Source organism: Cyprinodon tularosa, unplaced genomic scaffold (genome assembly GCF_016077235.1).
Source record: "Cyprinodon tularosa strain WSP-4 unplaced genomic scaffold, ASM1607723v1 ctg531, whole genome shotgun sequence".
In the NCBI taxonomy this organism is placed as follows: domain Eukaryota; kingdom Metazoa; phylum Chordata; class Actinopteri; order Cyprinodontiformes; family Cyprinodontidae; genus Cyprinodon; species Cyprinodon tularosa.
The window spans coordinates 28,131-48,145 of record NW_024039265.1 but is presented as its reverse complement, the minus strand read 5'-3'; the positions used below and the strand labels follow the sequence as shown (position 1 = coordinate 48,145).

The 20,015-nt window shown below is 39.7% G+C and overlaps 1 protein-coding gene across 14 annotated transcripts in view; it reads right to left on the bottom strand.

Moving 5' to 3' along the window:
• LOC119796030 (protein shisa-6-like) overlaps nucleotides 1–14,780 on the bottom strand; it is a 109,575-nt gene extending 94,795 nt beyond the window's left edge. For all 14 annotated transcript variants that reach the window (XM_038304339.1, XM_038304340.1, XM_038304345.1 and 11 more), the window contains exons 1-3: nucleotides 14,669–14,780; nucleotides 13,459–14,341; nucleotides 12,080–12,240 (exon numbers count right to left, since the gene is read on the bottom strand). In XM_038304339.1, the coding sequence (XP_038160267.1) occupies nucleotides 12,080–12,240; nucleotides 13,459–13,982 (685 nt within the window). In that variant the 5' untranslated portion in view covers nucleotides 13,983–14,341; nucleotides 14,669–14,780. The remainder of the gene's footprint in view (nucleotides 1–12,079; nucleotides 12,241–13,458; nucleotides 14,342–14,668) is intronic.
• Between the last annotated feature and the right edge of the window lie 5,235 nt (nucleotides 14,781–20,015).

Below are 20,015 nucleotides of genomic sequence, written 5' to 3'. Positions count from 1 at the left end.
CTGTTAAACTAATGACTACAATTACTTCGTCTGTTTATATCACCATGCAAAGCAGCTCACCAAGACGTCACAACGATGTAGAAAAAATAACGGGTATATTTATTATCTTAAGTCTACATGAAATCTATACCCTACACAGACTAAAGAAATACTATCTGTAAAATTATCTATGTAAACAAACCTCATCACTTGAGAGGGTAGGTGATGTGGACGTCGTAGAAGAAATTTTGTCCCGTAACGCTCGCCGTACTGTTGGGGGGGAGAAGCGGTGGGGGGGAGATGTTCATGTTGCTGCGGTCTGTAGTCTGACCGCTAGATGTCGCTGAAAATTACACACTGTAGCTTTAATTAGGTGAATAGTAGTGGGACTGAACATTAGTGAACGTGTTATACCCACTGGAAGAGACAATGGGCTTATCACAATTACTTTAGAATCACTAAGATTCACAGATAATCAGAATTAACAGCTTTTTTTAATCAGTGCATTATAAAGTTTTAAGAGTAAAAATACTTTTCAGGTGAGAAGGTGATGACTAAAAGTATCTCATACCAATTTCCACAAAAGCCTGTCACCATAGTTAGACTGGGTTAGCTGGAATGGGTGCTGGTAATGCATTCCATTCCCATGTCGTCATTTTACAATTTCTAATTTACACTGAACTGATCAGTACATCAAAGGACATTAATCTATGTCAAGGGGTCATTTTATTGAATTAGGGAAGCAAAAAAATGAGCATGAACTAACTTTTCAGTTGATAGCAATAAGACAAAAATGCTTTACAATGAAGCTTCATTCATTTATAGCAGCAGTTTTATTCTTCTTCACCCCAGATCTGTAATAAATGCAACTTTGAACATCATCTCTACCATTTTAATATAAACCAGGATATTAAACCCATCGTTCCACGTAATTATTGAACGTAGCAATGTTTGTGGAGACTGAGAAAGCAGCTTTAACAGTTCAAGTTTTTTTTACCAGAGACCTGTTGAAAACTGTCAAATATTTGACTCTTTCCACTTTTTTACCTGTTCAAAGATATCAAAAAAAGGAGAATTTCTCCATGGTGTCATTTTTATTTGACACAAATAAAGGAGGAATGGCAGATATGTGAACCATACAGACAAGCATTGTGGACTGTTACAGACTGGAAAAAAAAAAAGCAATATGTTTTCACCGCCCACATACCAATGCACTTTGAACTCAATCACACCTCTCAGCACATTGCTTTTATGGCTGCAGATAGAGTATCTGCTGGGGTTATTTTTCCCATTCAATCATACAAGCAATTTTGTGTCTGACACAAACACATGCTATTGTGCTTTCCCTTTGTCACCTTTGTCACTGATTGGCCTCCCTGCAACCAAATGTGACAACCCCTCAATCTGAAAGACCCCCTCAAGAGCAGTCAGCCCCGTCGTTCAGTCAACCCGCTCCCATCTTCAGCTCATTAAGTTGAGGTGGCTGAAGAGCCTTTAGGGCAATTGCCACACATTATGAATTTATTGTCTCTGGTACAAAAAGAAAGAAAATCGTGAATTCATATGCCTGCTAGACCATAGCTAGGGGAGGCTGAGAATTCCTAAGGTAATAATTCTTTAATCAGTCTTTAATAGACACTTACACTTCTGAATTACCTCCAGGAGAAGATAGATTTGAACATTTATAAAACTACATCTTTAATGGATCTGAAAGAGTTTCTGGGTTGCTGAAACTGGGCATGGTGTCTTATCACAGCAAGGTGGAGAGAATTTCAATATATTTTTAAGAGGAATATCAGAGGGAAACTTTGGATGCTGTTAGGATGGACAAAAATCTTCAGTTATGTAGACTTTGTCCCTTACTCTAAGAAGATTTCAGATGTATTTTTATTTCATTTTAACAAAAAACTTAAATGATTTCTCTGTTAATCCAACTCATGCCCTCTTGTGTTAATGACGGTGTATTACAGTAAGTCCACTTTAGTTCATGATTAACCATATACTGCAAAGAGGTGCTGATAAATCCCTGTGTTTGCACCTGAAGCCCACTTCTCACGGACATGTATTCACTCACAGGGCCAAAGGTCCATCTGCATAATAAGGGGTAATAACGAGATGAACGCCAGACGACAATTAGCTTGGGTCTTTGAGATGCTGGGGTTTAACACAGGTGCACTCTGGGAGTAGCCTCAATTAAATATGCTGATGGAGTCAGCACGGAGATGATAGTTATAATGCTGGGTTGAAGATCATCTGGCCAATCAGGAGCTGAAGAGGTCACAGTCAGCACAGTGGAGATGTTAAAGCACGATTAATTGGCGAGAAAGTTGTGGGAAGAAGAAGGGGGTGGTGATATTGCACATATGAAGCAGGACAAGAGAACTCTGGGAATATAATATTAAAAGACTAATTATTGGCTGTTCATGTATTGTCAGGGTATATAGAAGTGTAAATCTCCCAAATTTTTGTTTGGAAAACAAAGTATAATGATACAACTGAAATTAATATTTAAACACTGCACAAAAAAATGTAGTCACTGCAAAACTGTTTTTTTGTTTCATTTTTATTTTATTAAACTGGGCATGTAAGTGAATCACTTTGCATTTAAGCCTGTCACAGCCTGGAACGGTGTCCCTCATGGGGGTGGGTCTGGGGCTAGACCTGGGCTACACTGCTGCTCTCCTCCCTTTAGTGGGGTCTGATCTCAGCCCCCTGATCACAGCCCCAGCTCAACCTGCCTGTCACCTTCCCACACTGGGGGGTCAGGGATCTCCTCCTGGGTCTGTGGGCCTGTTGCCCTTAAGGGGATTGGCCCCTAGACTTGGGAGAATAGGATATATGTGGAGTGTAAGAATATGTTTAGTGTCTGTCCCTGTGTGCTTCTCAGTTGAGTGCTTGTATATGTACATATGGGAGTAAGGGTGGGATTGTGTGAATGTAACTGGATGAATGGGATTTTTTGTCTTTGTCTATTTTCCAGGTTGATTGTTTGCCTCTACTCCCATCTACTGGATCATCTTAGTCCCCAGGTATGAACAGGTCTTGCCTCCTTCCCCTTCTTATGCTCCCCGCCAAGGAGAGGTGCCCGTGTCTGCTGGCATGCTGATGATTCTCTAGGTTCGGGGCTGGGTACCTCATTGGGTGCTGTCTCATTCCTGGTTGCAGCCATGCCAGGCCTAGGCCTTCTGGGCCGTCTGGGCCTGTGGGGTCCCCATTAGGGGGAGGTACAACCCAGACCTCGGACCCCTGGCCACCGGCGGAGCCCATGGGCTCACTGCTGCTGCCCCGTGGGACCTTGACACTATGGCCTCTGAGGTTGGGACCCTCAGGGATTGTGTCCTTTGGAGTTTGGCCCCTCTGGGGTCATGCTACGGGTGCTCTCATCTTTCCCTTCTCTGGTTTGCACCGCCCTGAATGATGTTGTGTAATCACCATAGGTTTTGCCTTCGATTGATATCTAAGGGATACCCACTGCTCTTGAATTTTTTTTTATTTTTTTTAATGTTTCCTTTGTTTGTCTGTTGTGTTCTCTGTTTTCTGTTCCTCTCGTCTCATACAGGTTTGGAAGCTGACTTCTAGAAGATACTGTATATCTTGTCTATTTTTGCTATTTTTCATGCACACTTTCATGTCCCTATTTTTTCTCATTCAAGTGAATGATGTATAATTATCTTTTTTAAAGGTAAAATGACTCATTCCATCATCATATCATCTTCTTTTTCTATTCAAATGAAGGGCAAAAAGTAACATTCATTCAAAATGGCCCTTCCCAGTCAAACAGCAGCGGAATGGCAGCCCACTTCCCTGCAGCTTCCAGCAAAATCCCCTCCAACTTCCAGCCACTGGCCTTCTCCTGGACATGCATAACTTTTTACTCTGACTCCACCCTTTCACTGAATTACAGGGTCTGACCAGGAGATGATGCCTTTCTTTATATCTTAATGTCAACAAATCATGACAAAAAGAATATTTTAGCACAAAGATTGATGTTTAAAAAGGAATTGTAGGGGGCCAGCCAAGGATCAGCCAAGGGCCCATCAAGGAAAGTGGGAAAATCTTGAATGGCTACTACTGTATAAGCTAGTTTTAAGAAATGTTTACTCATTTCTAGATTGTTTTTCGACTGATTTTGGAACTTAACATCATCAAACATAACCTTAAATTCCAGCATGACTTTCTTGGATTTAAAAAACTTTTTTTTTCACACAATTTAAAAACAGCCTCAGGAATTTCTAATAGTTTTCCTGATCTTTCAGACATGTTAAAATGTTGCACAAAAACCAGAGGTTATTTGGCAATTTTCTCATCATGGAATGTTTTTATTATGAATATGCTGGATTACTTTTAATCTGTGGAGCCTTATGGACGAATGGAGTATAAACAATTGACAACAAACAATTAAAACGGCTTCTGGATGCCTTCCAAGGTATGTTGTTGTGGCTGCTTTGTCATGTTTACATTTTGACATGCTGCTATATCTGTGTTAAAGCTACAGTGTGTAATAATTACAGGGATATACAGTCAGAAATGTAATATATTATACATAACTATGTTATTTATCATCATCTACGAGCTCAGCCTCTTAACCTTAATATTTGCTTTGCCTTAGAATTCGTTATTTATAATTACATAGGAGCGGGTCTCGCAGCCATGGAGGCAGACATCTTTGCGCTACAGCAGCGCAGAGCCAACAAACTAGCGATTGCGAGATCGCCAAAATGTCACAACGATGTAGAAAAAATAACGGGTATATTTATTATCTTAAGTCTACATGAAATCTATACCCTACACAGACTAATGAAATACTATCTGTAAAACTATCTATGTAAACAAACCTCATCACTTGAGAAGGTAGGTGATGCGGACGTCGTGGAAGACATTTTGTCCCGTAACGCTCGCCGTACTGTTGGGGGGGAGACGCGGTGCATGTTGCTGCAGTCTGCAGTCTGGACGTTAGATGTCGCTAAAAGTTACACACTGTAGCTTTAATTGTGCGTTAGTTCTCACTGTGTCCATAAATGAACTTGGTGGTTGAATTTTGGAGAATCTAAGCTTTCCAACAATGTCTAACAAGTCTATATTGGTAAACATTTACCCGTGTAATTTTCATGCGTTCTGAAATGTTAGTTGTAAATGCTTTGAAACGGTTCGCCAGCGAGGGTTTTGAGAGGTTAAGAGAATAACAGCAGATAAAAGTAGGGTTATCCCTTTGCATTGATTGTAGCAGTAAGTATCATCCATGAGGAGAAAACTCCCAAAGTTTACAAACTGCCCTAAGAGTTGAAGTTTGATGTTTTATACCAAATTAATTTCCCTTGAGAAATTTGCATAACTGTGAGCTCTCCAGCTCAAGGTGACACTTATTCTGTTCATCTTAATCATAAAAAAATAACCCCCTATTAAATTATATCATTGGTAGTACTTGCAGTCTATGCATTATATTATATTAAATGTCAGTCCTTATTTGTACAAAGCCTGTAGAGACATACCCCAAAAGACATTTAGATATATGGCTCTGGATGGCACAATCTTCTGATTTTCATTTGCAAAATATACTTCAACTATAGATCTTTTTCTTTCCTTCATCATTATCATACAATATTTTATGTTGGCCTATCACATACAGCTCTTATAAAATACATATTAATTTGTAGTTGCATTTGAAAACATTCAAGGGCTGAACATTGTGTTGGAAGGCACTGTAAGGAAGAACTGTGTTGCTTTAAAATGATCTGAAGGGCATGTCAAAGTAACTTAAACAGCTGAAATGATTATTCAGTCATGAAGACCTCTCATTGTCCACAGCTGACCTTTAAGCTGCAAAGTTTTCCTACCTCAAACAAAATTAACTGACCCCTCCAAACCCCAGGGTGCTGCACACCGTTGGTACTGAGGCAGATATAGACAGCTCTCAGCAGCCATGGGGGTACGCACTCTAACATTGTGATTCTGCTTACTCTTATACTTGTGATGCAGGGAACATAGCCTCATAACTCATAATCCAATTTGCCTTTTTTTTGCCGAACTGCTCAACGAGAGTGATTGTTTTCCTTTTCTTGTCGTTAAGCAAAGCAAGACAGAGGAGAACAGCGACTGTAAGCGCTACCTGGAAACCATATTTCATCATTCTGTGCATTAGGAAAATGTCAGAGAGGAAACCAAGCACTGTATTTTTTTTTTGTTGTTGTTGTTTTTTTGGTTTAGATTTTTTTAAATGGAAAAAAATAAAAGCAAATCTACATCTGCACATTGCTGCAAATAAATCTACTTCATCTGAGGAGAGCCGTGAGCTAAACAGCATTACTCAGTGAGTGGTTATTGTTTACTTTAACCAAAGGGGAAACCACTGCTAAGTTATCTGCTCCTCCCTCTCAAGGTCTGCTTCTTGTTGTGGCTGCAGGGTGCTCTGTGTTTAAACTCTGACCTAAAACAGGATCTGAGCCTGAAAACAAAGCAGAGGGGATTTGAATAAAAATAGCTGCACTTTGCAGACTGGTATCGTATTATGCTGTCTACAGTCTTTTTTTTTTTTTTTTCTAAAAGGCCTAGTTTTTGAAAGGAATTTCTAGTTGTGAAAAATGCAAGGAAGTGTGTCGCTAAGGGTACTATGTCACACAAGACCTTGGATTAAATAAAATAAAAAAAACAGCCCATATTTTTAGATGTGAGCCTTCAAAAAATCCTGAGGACAAGAAAGAAAAGAAAATACTTTGGTAAGGATGTGATTACCGCTAAGAGCGACAAAGCATCATCACATAGTGACGATCAAAGGAAAAATGGTTGTTATTCCAGCTCCAAACAGAAGCCGATTGGATCCTCCTGGGCCCTTTAGCCACTTGCTTTATGAGTTCTCTCCACCTGATTTAAAAGCGTCTCGAAAAAAGCCTCTGGATGTGAAGTGCCAAACTCATCAGTGATGACTCCATCTGAGGACCCTCTCTTCTTAAGAGGCCCGCCTCTTCTCTGTGTGCCAAATGCCCATTTAGCCGCACATGAATATGCATTTTCTATGAGAGCAAGTGTGTACAGTGGGGCTTCAAATTATTATGCACACATTAGGCGCACTCTCGCCTGTGCTGTCACTGCCTTTCATGTCCATGCCCTGTCAGGACTGCTGGGATCTCTGACATGGGGTGGGTGGGTGGGGGGTTGGAATTGCTGTTAGCTGTCGCAAGCAGGCAGAATTCCCCGGGCCAAGCAAAGCCACAGATAGATGAATTCGGCGATGCCTGACCTTTACTGACTATAAATACAGGCAAGGTTGACCAAAAGGCAGCCTGCCACATGCAGCTCCCTGTCCAAGGCTGCCTGGAGAATATTAGGAAGAGACTAATGTGGCAACTGAACGGACGATGAAACTACGTGAATAATTGCGTAGTCACAGAAGAGCTGTATAAGAAAACTCCAATCCAAGCATTTGACCGCTGCCATGTTGCACAAACCAACTGGAAATGCCACACAGGCTGTATCAGGTGCTGAGATGTAAATCCAGCTCTGTCGTAACTGTCAGAGAAAAAGACATTTTGCTCTGACATCCTTTTTTTTATAATGTTCTAAAAACTGTTAGGGGATGCCTTTTTCATAAAATGCAACATTTTATTTGGTGTTGTTGTGACTGAGTGACTGAGATGCATCATAAAAAAATCGACCACATCAAATATTTCCACATGCTGTAGTTTGACTTTTTAAATCCTATAACATTTTTAGTTTGGACACTGTTATTTTCTCTAACCTGTGACAGTGTAAGTTACATCCTGGGTAATATATGAAAAGGTCAAGGCTGAAGTACACCATTTATCTATCTTCTGGCTCATATCTGTCAGGGCTGTTGCCTATCTCCAGCACTCTATGTGCTAAAGGCGGGGTAGACTCTGGACAGGTTGTCAGTCCATATAGACATACAACCAAATATACACACACCTCTAAGGGGCAATTTAGAGACAACCAATCAACGTAGTGGTCAGAGTTTAGTACCTAAAGAGAACCTACCCATGTGAAGAAAAAATAAAACTCCATGCAGAAAGACCCGAGGCTGGAATTCAAAGCTGCAAGGCAACTACTGTGCATCACAATGCAGCCTGGCTTAAAGTGCACCCTAAACAAAAGACTTTGACAGTTATGTCCAAAGGCAGAGCACCCATAATAAATCTGGATGTAATGGTAGACATGCTTATCAGCTATGGATGTATAAAAGCGATGTGACGTATCCATCATACAAAAAGAGAGGTGCCATCACAAGTCAAAATAATATGTTATGAGTCAGTTACCAGAGCATCTGACGTCAGGCTATTAAGTGAAGGTCACCAAACTCAGAGAATGGCTCACAGATACATTAAATGGACTTGGTAGGTTTATAGGGGTCATACTAGAGGTAGACTGGTCGTATTATGGATATTCATCTGGCTGACTTTTTGGAAACAGTGAGGATATCACATGTGGACATCCAGGGGAAACCGTTGTTACCAAATCTGTTTTTTCGAAATTTGTAGCAAAGCCAGACTCAGATAAGCTCCGAGCTTCTTAAAAAGAGAAAACATACAGTAGGGGAATGGCGGCCTAATGGTTAGGGCACAGAGCTTGGAATCCTGAGGTTCTGAGTTCAAGCCTCACTCCCACAGACTGCCACTCTGGGTCTCTGAGCAAGACCCTTAATCCCACGATGGCAGCCCACTGCTCCCCGACGGGATGGGTTAAATGCAGAGGTATACAGTATTTCTCAAATGTGAAATCAATAAAGTTCAATTATTATTATTCATATATATTTTTTGTGCAGTGGTGGAGGCATCTGTGTGGAATTAACTGTGTGCTTAAGTGTTTTTTTATTTTAATCTAAATCAAGATTAAAATAGTTTTAAATTTAGATCATAATTAAATTGATATTGACACGCTATCATAAAAATGAGTGAATATGTTCATATCATTGTTATTTTTTTCTACATCTGACATGCTTAGTGTTTCAGGCTGTTTCATGCTGTAGTGTATATTTAGAGACTTGAAACTACTTCTTATTCAGACATTAAACTGGCATCAAGATGCATTAAGTATTTACCTTCTTCAATACACTAAAGTGTTACTGTTGCTCTAGTTTTAGTATATTCAGATCAACCCCAGATATCAGCTCAGGTGTCTTATCGGTGCTCTTTTATTCCTCTCTAAGCTTCAGCATACGGCTACCAATGTAGGAGAAATGCACTGGTCATTGAGTTTTATAACAAAAAAACGCATGTTTCTTAACTATAAGATTAAGTTCAAGTTCAATTTTATTGATTCCTCAGGGAAATCTGATGTACAGCAGGAATCACAGCCGCATATTATCAAAAAACACTCTCTTGACATAACAAAGCAGGATTTAGCAGAGATACGCCAACAACAAAAACATAATACTACTTTTAGATAATTTAGTCAACAAGTCAGTAACTAGAACTACACTGATAAAGTAATGAGCTAAATTATGCATTGTAGATTAGCAGGTAGCAAACACAACCGGGTTAGGAAGTAAGTTGGGTGTAAATATCATTATATCTAACCCCCCGCCACTCCACCTCAACCCTCCAACCTTCTAAAAATTGTAGCACATTGTGGCGGCCATCTTTCCCATTCCGATAAAGTCAGAGCCAACTGTTAGGAAAGCTTTCCACACATAGTGACATTGTAACAGCTTCTGAGGTAATGTTTTTCTTATGGTAAATAGTTGTTTCCATCTATTTAATAAAAGCAGTGGGATAATGTCATACACTTGACCTCATAGCATTTCTACCATGATGCCATTACTCAAGGTTATCATACTGTAAGCATAGCGGGACTTCTCTTTACTCGGATGGGTGTAAGGAACACTGAGGTGATTTTGGTTTGCAAATATCTTTAATTTGTCTTACAAACAGATTTAACATACAGATTTAACATTAGAAATGTATTGTGCCATCCATTTTCCCCATCTTTCTCTTCAAAAAGCCTCAGGTTATCCTGCATTCCATGCCAGCTGTTATGCACCAGGTCAAACCATTTTCATTGTTGCATTTTTGTTTCATTATTAACAGATTTTTTCCCTCTGCAGAGTGCATGTGAGTGTACTTCTGAAATTAATGAGCTAATAATAATAGCCTATTTGCAAATTTGAGTTTTATGTCAAACAAACCTGACATTTGTATGGCTGGGTTCATTTTTATTCCTGTTGCAGGACAGAAATGTTGTCATTACCTGCATCATCAATCATAATAGCTGCTCTTCCATAAGAAAAACCAGCAGAGAAAAGTTGCCCACATAAGCAGCAGTTCTTAGCATTAGTCTCAGTGGTGTAACACAGAGTTTAAGGTTTATGAAGCGGATTCTCAAGCTCAAGCAACCTTGAAAAAGTTAACTGTCTCAACGACAATCTTTCCTGTAAACTGAACCAATATCTTTATCAACAACAACTGTGAGAACTACATCTATCCAATCTATAGAACTTTACACAGAATAGCAAAGCTTTAAAAGAAATCAGAAGCATATTTGTAGAGCAATGGGGCTCACCACTCAGGGAAACCTGAATCCTGGGGCAGCAATACCACAGTAAGCTGTTTCTTTTTCTATTGCATACCTCCAAGCTCAGCCAGTAAGGATTAAGTGCTGCTTAGTTTGAGTGGTGGACATTGGTGGCATTTGATTTAAGAATTCAGATTTAGGTGTGTGGTTAATGGGTCTTTTTGAAAAAAAAAAAGAATGAATATTAGTTTTTTATTTTGATAATAATCTAAAATGCTTAGATTGTTTATGCATTGTTTTCTACTGAGAGGAAATCTTTGAAATCACAGAGCTGCCACTGCAACTAGTTAAACAGGAAATCTGCATTGTAAATAAACAATCAAACCAGCAGATTGGAGCTGTCATTGATGTCAGACATGTATCTCAGGGAACTGTCAAATATGAGGCAGAATGAATTTATTGCAAAATGCAAACTAATCATCATCAGTCGGCTTACTTTAACAGCTGTAAAATCAGCCCCTCTAGTCTTCCTCATTCTGCACATTGAAGCCTCACGCATTCCTGTTTCTCTTTCCATCTCACCGGCTGCTTTGTAATATCTCATTATTTTCCATCTGTGTGTTTGCCTCTCTTCATCTGATAACACCTGCCTCGCCTAAGAACCTACCGCCTCCGCCGTCTATGACGACTGGCTTCCTGGACCTTGTGTGTTCCCCATACTGAGTTCTTTTTTTCAGAGGGGGGGGGGGGGGGGGGGGGGGGGCATTTTAGCGATTGATGCTCCCTGTCTGCTCTCAGAATTGCGAGGTTAAATCACGCCGAGCAGCCTGGCTCCGACTCACTCAGTGACTGAGTGAGAGAGCTCGTCACTTCCAGCCTGTCAGAGTCTGCGAAGCCCTCACTACCCTGCCAGCCTGTCATTATCTCCACTAACGGGGCCCCTTCTTTTTCTTCACCCCCTCTCCGCTGCTCTCTCGCTTCGCGCTTCGCTTTCGCTCTAATCGGATGATTACAGGATGTTTCCGTCAGAGATTCAACTTTTGAAAAGGTGAGAAAAGTTTCTAATGCAGGCACATAAACTACAAAGAGACAATAAACATGCTTTAAAGTAAAAGATGTGAAATGAGAAGGCCACGTACAAACTTCTGAAATCTGTTATATCACATTACCAGATTTATCTGTGGGAAGCTTCAGCATTTCCATAAAAAAGTATAAATTCACTGAAAAAAATCGGCAGATGACCAGAATCCGATGATTTTCTACTTGATCAACCAGTTGAAAATTCTAGCTCATATCTTTTCTAATCAGTGAATTTCTCCCCAAAAAGCAGAAAAGAACGCAGGAATATATGTTGTTATACCCTTGTGCGCTTTTAATCTCTTTCTTCATTTGGAAATGGTGGATCTGAAATTGATCAGTCTTTTACAAATCTCAGTATTAAGGTAAGGATCTACATTCCCTGGGGAATACACATAAAACGAGCTGTTTATAGTTCCAAATGTTAGTTTGCTAATTACCAACTTCACCTGTCTATGTTCTTGAACAGAAAATCCAGTTTGCTAAAAAGCAACTCAAACCTTTATAAAACTGGAGATCAGAAACTAGCTGCAAATGATGCATCTGGAGAGTTAGCTCTTACCATGGTTGGATTTGGAGGCATGTACAGGGGTGTAGTGGTTCTTGGACGAGGTTCTGACTGGCGTGTTATCTTTTGGTGAGCCGTTCATCGCTGCAAAATTCTCACAGTCATATTGGGAAATAGGGATCGGCCCCTGCTGCCTCAGAATATCTGCAAGGGCCCTGGAAAATGCAACACAAGAGCAACTGTTACACACAGCACAAAAAAAATAAATAAAGGTTTGTGTGCTTCAAAACGGCTCTGCTAAAATTACTTCTGTCTTTCTTTTTCCGTACAACTGGGGACGTTGTGATAGTTAATTTGCGAGAGGAATAAACACGGGATGTGCACACATCTCGACTAATTGGGTTGAATTTGGATGTTTTTCAGACAGCACCAGGTGCATATGGAGGGCTGAAGCCCTCAAGGGGGGCGGGGGGTGGGGTGGGGGCTGGGAGGAAATGGAGAGAGAAGCAATCATGATGAAAGAAAGTTTAAAAAAAACTGTTTGTTTGCTTGTTCTGGCATGGCTTTTGGAATAGAGGGGGTGAAAAAAGAAGGAAATCTAATTACATTTGCAGAGCTGCAGCTCAAAGCTTTTGTACAACAAATGTATGAGCAGTGTAACCTTTGCTTTTAAATTAATACTTCACCTCCTCTTCCCCTTTCATGTCTGCAATCTTTCTCCTGCACTCTATTGAATGTGCAGCAGCGCATGCATGCCGCACGCCCTTGATGCATCCCTTAACGTTAACACTATCCATTATTCACAGGATAAAGGCTGCTCAGGTGTTGAATAATGCATCCAATAAAAACTGTTCAGTGTCAGCGTTGTTTTTGGATCTCGGCACAACATACGAGAGGAGGCGTGAACCAGCCACTCAGTGTTCATCACGTTGAGCGCTCATGTCAAGATGCACCCATGAACTCATCAGACAGAGGGCGGAGGCAGTGGGGGTGGAGATTTAGAGCTGGGTGCTGAGGAATGATGTTTGAATACTGACCGCTCTGACTTATCTGCCACACAAGTTAAGTACCTGAGGTAGTGTGAGATAGTTGCAGGGTGAAAAATGAAGGTAAGGCGTTAATTCCTCAGCAACACACACTTCCATCAGCCTGTGACAGCTCTTTTACTTTTCCTGTTTAATTATTTCAGGCTTTTGCTTCTTTGGGATTTAATGTCTGCAGCAAGAGTTTAGAAATGTGGCGGTGGCTACAGATAACAATCGCCTTATCAAAAGTTTAACCGTCAGCCTCATTTGTGCATTCCCAATGTAGTCTTCCATTAAATATGACCTTTGATCTCCTTGGAGATAGATTTATAATTAAAGAAATGTTTAAAGTGATGTTTCTGATTCCTTAATAAAGGATAAAGAAGAAGATGGATTTCTCAGACTCACCTGTGTATGTTCATTTCCTGAGGTGGCTCTGTAGCTTTGTCATAAGCCACTTTCACCGACACCCCCAGGACTATGATGAAGGCTATGACCCCGCAGGTGATGTAGACCGCTGTGTTCGTCGGATCCATGATATCTCCATACTGGCTGGTCGGGATGGGCGTTGGGGCAACCGTCTGCACCCACGGTGGCTTCTTGTCATTCTTGCAGAGCTTTTGCTCCAGTCGGTCTTTCTTGTACTCGCAACAGAAGCGCAGGTAGCAAGTCCCGCAGCAGTAACGGTGGTTCGTGTTGTTGCACTCGAACATCTTGTCATACTGACCACTCACGTCAAAGTAGCCAAGGCAGGTGTCGTGGTCTCTTGCGGGCGCTGGCTGTGGGGTCTTCTCAGGAACGACCGTGGGGACCACTGTGGCTTTGGGGGCCTTCCTAGGCACCTGTTTGGGCTTTTTACCAGCCGTGGCTGCACTCAGGACGCAGAGGGGGTCCAGATATATAAGCAGCAAGAGAATGTGTTTTATCCCCATGGCAAATGACACACTAAAGTACTTTATGTAGGCAAAAAAAAAAACACTTTTTAACTTTGGTTTAACATAAAAAAGGATTAATTAGATTCTTGCACTGTTCGCACAGTTTCTTGTGAAATCATTTTGAAAAGCTGGACGCAGATGGTCTTCAAGGGCATTCTCAGCTTTTTTTCCACTCAGTGAATAATCTAAAGCCCATTGCGAGGGATTGGAGAGCGCTGAGAACAGAACGCCACGTCCCGATGGGGACAGGGGGCTGTGGGAAGCCGGGGCTCCGAGCTCTCCTCCTGCTGAGCTGCGGCGTGTCTCTGTCCAAGGTGCTGAAAGCCGGAGATCCAGCCACTAAAGTCAAACTCAAACTGGGAGGGAAATAAATACACTTAATTATTTAATTCGGGATTACATCACATAACTAAAAGCTCATTAATTAATAAGCATTCTTCTATTTGAGCCTATATAACTCAGTAGTTTTGCGCATGTTGGTTAATTGCTTGTTTTGTTTTTTTTCAACTAAACAACATGACACCCACACAGAGCAAAACGACCGAACACATTGATGCTGTTTCAGGGTACTTTAGTCTGTAGCCACAACGCAAAACTAAACAAGATAATATAAGTATAAGTTTTGTTTAGCTGGTACTTTTAAAGCCCTGTTTTCAGAGTCGGGAGGATAAAAAGCAGCCTACCTCTGATTGGATCCCCGCTGGGGACTCGCTCCCTCTCTGGGTCTCCGAAAATGAGGAGCAGATCAGAGCTCCGAGCAGCTCTGTCACTCTCTCTCCCGTCTCTCCGCACTTCTTCCCTTCTCCCTCCCTCCCTCCCTCCCTCTCTTACATCACTTCAGTGCTGGCGTCAGAACTCAGCCAAGTATCGGTAAATTGCGCCTCCCTCTCTGCCTCCCTCCTCCGCCTCTTGCTTCATAAAAGTAAGACCCGTTTATTGGCATCAGCACGTCTACGGTAAATTAAACGGCGGTTCGCAGGTCTCTGTTTTCAGTACACGGTGGGCACTCTACTCACACGTTGTACTTGTTTATTTCCCCACACAGTCCTCCTGGCAGATTCATATTCCATATAATTACGGAAAATTCAGTTTGCATTTGGGAGTTGAAAGTTCCGATTATAAAGCGGAAAAATACAATGAAATACCCAATAAAACCACAATTTTATGATCTATTATGATTACAGATCTTCTAAAAGCAGAAAAAGTTGGAGGAGAAAATAGTTTCCATTTCATCAGCACCCTAACATCAGTTGTTAATCATCTTGTTTTATTTAATTTGTATAAAATTCTATTGTTATTTAATTAGTCCAGACACATAACGGAATAGCATATCCCACTTCTTTTGCAACTTTTTACATTAACATTGTTCATACTCGGTTATGTTTTCACTGGAAAATAACAACTTTAAAATCTAATTTTATAAATTAAAGTAGACTTTCTGCAAATTTCAACTCTGAAATCTTGAAAATGCAACAAAGGAAAATTAAGTTAAAATCCAATATGGCTGCACGTCTTTGGAATATAGTTATAGCTGCAGAAATAAGCAGTTTTCTGCTCATATGTTTGCAAGCGCTATTTATGGTGCTACAAACTATTCTCCTATTGTCAATTACTGGTATCTAGTTTTCATATTTGTGTGAGGATGTTAAACTGGAGGGTAGTATATTGTTACATGCATTGCTAACTGACTTGTTACTATGAAGAGTTACAGTAATAGAATATTCCACATTGGAATGGAGTTGGAATGTTATCTTAAAAAAATTTGAGGCTTCCCCCATTTGCCCACCTTAATATCCTATATGTACCTGAAGCTCACATATAAAAGTTATTGAAAATGTTCCTAAATTTACATACATTGTTTAATTTATCTAATTTAACATTTTTATTGTTATTGTGTGTTTTTTACTACATAAAGTCAGTTGAAATGTTTTAAGAAGCTTGTTTTCATAACAGAGGAGCATACATGAATCATAAGACAAAAATTAGACAAAAAAACCTTAATTCAGCCTCACCTGTCATCCAATCACCCTTTGATGCTCCTTGGCCCTGGCAAAGCCTCCAACATTACCAATGGTCATCTAGAACTCTGCTTTGAAAGATAGAATTCCTCCAATGAATTGCTGATGCACCAAGCTGCAAATCTCCTTCATCCCATCTTTACCATCATCCCAATTTTCATCTGACTTCCTTCCTCTGTCAGCCTCCATTCCACCATTAGGCCCCTGGGAGGAAGATGTACCTACCATAATCTATCTGCTCAGTCATAACGTCATAACTCTCTATGCTTATGCTTATATCTTCCACCTGGGTCTGAGCGCCAAAGGCTATATTTCTCATTTAAATAAAACTCTCTAATTGTCGCCTATTCTGGGTGAGTCTTCGCAGGTTGACATGCAACATATCTTTTATTTTTATTTTAACCTGTGGCATTTTAATGTACCATCAAATTAGACTTAAAATAATAATCTAAAAGCCTCCTGAATTCCGATATTTTACAATTAAACCCTACAAGCTCCAACCCACACCTGTATGGGCTCCAGCACATACAAAACTTTATTTTATGGTATGGTATGGTATGGTTTGGTATGGTATGGTATGGTATGGTATGGTATGGTATGGTATGGTATGGTATGGTATGGTATGGTATGGTATGGTATGGTATGGAATGGCCTCTGGTACAGCACTGAACAGATTTACACCCTTACACCATTTAACTTTACATCAGAGACTACAAAAACCATGTGACGTTCTGCAAGGGTCAATCTTAGGGCCCCTCCAATTTAATATCTAGAGTCCCCCACACCTCAGCCCCCAACCCCATCTCATATCTTAATAAACAACAACATAAGTTACCATAACTATGCAGTCGACACACAGCAATTAAAGAACACTGTCACCAGGCAACTATCTATCACTATCTATCACCAGGCGAGTATCTATCATGCAGCTTCAGTTAATATAGCCAGAAACCACCAATGAGGCTCCAAATCTGGTTGTAGTGATGGTCTCAGACCTGAACCTTCAGAGGCTCATTAAGATAGTAAAAATGTAAGCCTTCTATCACCTAGAGTACAGCTCAAATATGAAAGGACTAATGTATCTGCAAGACCTTGAAAAATAAACAAATGTGTTCATCTTTATTTAAATGAACAGTATCTTCAAAAGTCTGCCTGAGTACTCAATCATACAGCTGTTGTTGATCCCCAATGCTACTGCCCACATCCTCACTAAAAGTAAGAACAATGAGAAAATCACCTCAGTTCTAAAGTTCTTACACCTGTGTCTCAGAGAATACTTTTTTAAATACTCCCATTGGTCTATTAATCAGTTTGGCTTCAAAACACATTACAGATTTGCTGTGCAAGAATCAAATATGGAAAAAGTAGCTTTTAGTTCTTATGCTTCACTAATCTAGAATAAACTCCCAGAAAACTGTAAAAGCAATAAAATTATTATTAAGATAAACATAAAATAGATGGCTCAATAAACATTAATATTAATATAAACTTGATTAATGTTTCATAATTCTCTTTATATAATCAATGTACCAAACTTATAATTTTTATTCTGTTTTATAATATGTGTTACATTTATGCCACTGTATTGTACTTTGTCTTTTTTCATGTACAGCATTAAATTGTCTTGCTACTGAAATGTGCTTTATAGATAAACTTAACTTACTGCCTTCCCATGTATTTTGTGGTTTGGATAATCTCCTGTTTTGACATCACTACAGTCAGACAATGTTTTTTTGAAAAACTGTCTAAGCTTACCCCTTAAAATATTAACATTGTCTATTTATCTTAAACCTAGATTTAGCTGAAGAAAAAAACTTTCATGATCTTTTTTTTTTTACATTAATGCTGCTTTGTATCTGATTCCATTTAGTCAAAACCTCTATAAAGACCAAAAATAATTTGTAAGCCTGTTCTTTTTGTCATTAAACACCTAACATGCAGATATGTCTGCTAAAAGAAGGTAGTTTTGTCATTGTGGATAATAATCAGCATTTCCACTGGTTTTCTGATTTCTAATCAGAATACATTTAGGTTGCATTTGATGTCTGCCTGATGTGTAACTTTTGAGATAAGTGGAATGCAGTTTTATTGTTCACATAAGCAGTCATTCTGCAGTTGTATCTCCATATAAAGCTGCTCTCTTCCACTTAATGAACTCATTATCACAGATAAGGTCACTAATGTTGGATCTGTAGGCAAGCCAAGACACCTGGGGGATTGCTGTGAACTGATGGGGTTAACATACAAGAGTACACTAAGAAGAGCCAAAGCCATGAGGCACACTCCTCCACACAGCTTTGTTTATTTTTCTTCGAAATCCATGGTCACTGCTGAAGAGAACAAAACAAAAAACAAAAAAAACAATAACAAAGGATATTATGCAAAGATTTCTAAATAAAGACCCTCGCTAATTACCACACATTGAATCAGCCAAAACAGGCAGGAACAGTACCAGATAATGATGATAAGGCCTGCATACACACATAGCTTTCGGTGTCACTTGGTTGGAGTGTTAGATTGCACACCATATTTGCACCCCCAACACTTCTCTGATCACGACAGTGCGGGTGTCTTGACAACAGCAGCTAAGAGAGAGGTGTGGAAGCTGCAGGGTGGGAGCGGGACCTTAAATCGCAGCTATATCCTCCTCGGTTGGGAATGCGTGCAACGTGACGAACATACAGCACATTGTTAATAGGGAGCGTTTCAGGCTGAAGAGGAGGCTGTAATGATGTGGGCCAAAGGAACACAAGTAAAGATCAGAGGGGAGAGTGTTAGAGTGGATGAGCCTGCAGAGATAGCCAGGAGGGGAAAAACAGCTGAAAGAAGCGCATTGGAGATTTTTTGATGTTCTCTTTTAGTCCAAAGATCTAATTACAGACTTTAATTGGTGCATATGGTTGAACATGTCTTTGTTTATGACTCTGATTTCTTGAGTTTGTATCCAATATTTAAAATCAATACAAACTTGTGATTTTGGGGAATTGTATGCAGAGAGATACAGTGGCTTGTGGCACATTTACTCACAAGAGTACATTTCACTTTATTAGAACTAATTATCCTTTGTTTCCTGCAGCCAGTGTGGAGCAGTTAAATGTTTACAAGATTACCACATCACCACCAAATGGTTTGCATGGGACTGTAGTGCAGACCAAGTGCAGCTTTTCCATTTTGTTTTCTGACTCTAAAAATAATAATAAAAAAGCAGTGGGTTGCACTACATAGACAACATTAGATTATATTTTACACACAGACAAGGAGATCTGAGCATTGATTGAAGAAACAGTTTAGTCAGTTATGGTGTCTCTGGAGAAGCTGGAGAGATCCTCAGCTCAGGTAATAAGAGAGTAAATGACCAAAGAAATTTGTGAGAATTATATTTTGAAGCAATTTTGGGAAAAACCGAACGGTGGAGGAAATTATCTGGACAGAAGAGACCAAAACATAGCTTTTATTTCTTAATGTAATATAGTTGTGGCTGAAAAAATATCCCTCTGAACATACCAACTTCCAGTAAAACATGGCTGTGGCAGTATCATACCCAGACAGGTAAGGCGGAAGTTGAAAACTTGTGTTAGGGTGTTGGATCACTTGATACCTCTTTAACCCTCTTAATTTAAATCCAACAGTGTTAGAATAACACTATATAATAATATTAAAGTTAAGACCTAAATTAACCCAGTAGACCTAAATAAATGTCTCTATATATGGAGACATTTCCCAAAGAATCATAAAAAAAATATCTGTTTATAAAAATGCTCATTTTTTTCTGTTATAAAGAATCTCCAAAATACATTGAACATTTTTAAGGAGGATGAATGCTTTAGCAAGGTCATCTTAAGTGACAGATAATTAGCAAAAAGAGTATTGAGATCATTTAAAAGTATTCCTGTGCATTCTTAATGCCATTTAAACATTCATATATAAAGATTGATTACATAATATGACAATGTTATCTCTTATATGAATCCTCCTAATTACAAGAACCAGCATATGGATTTTTTTGTTCCTG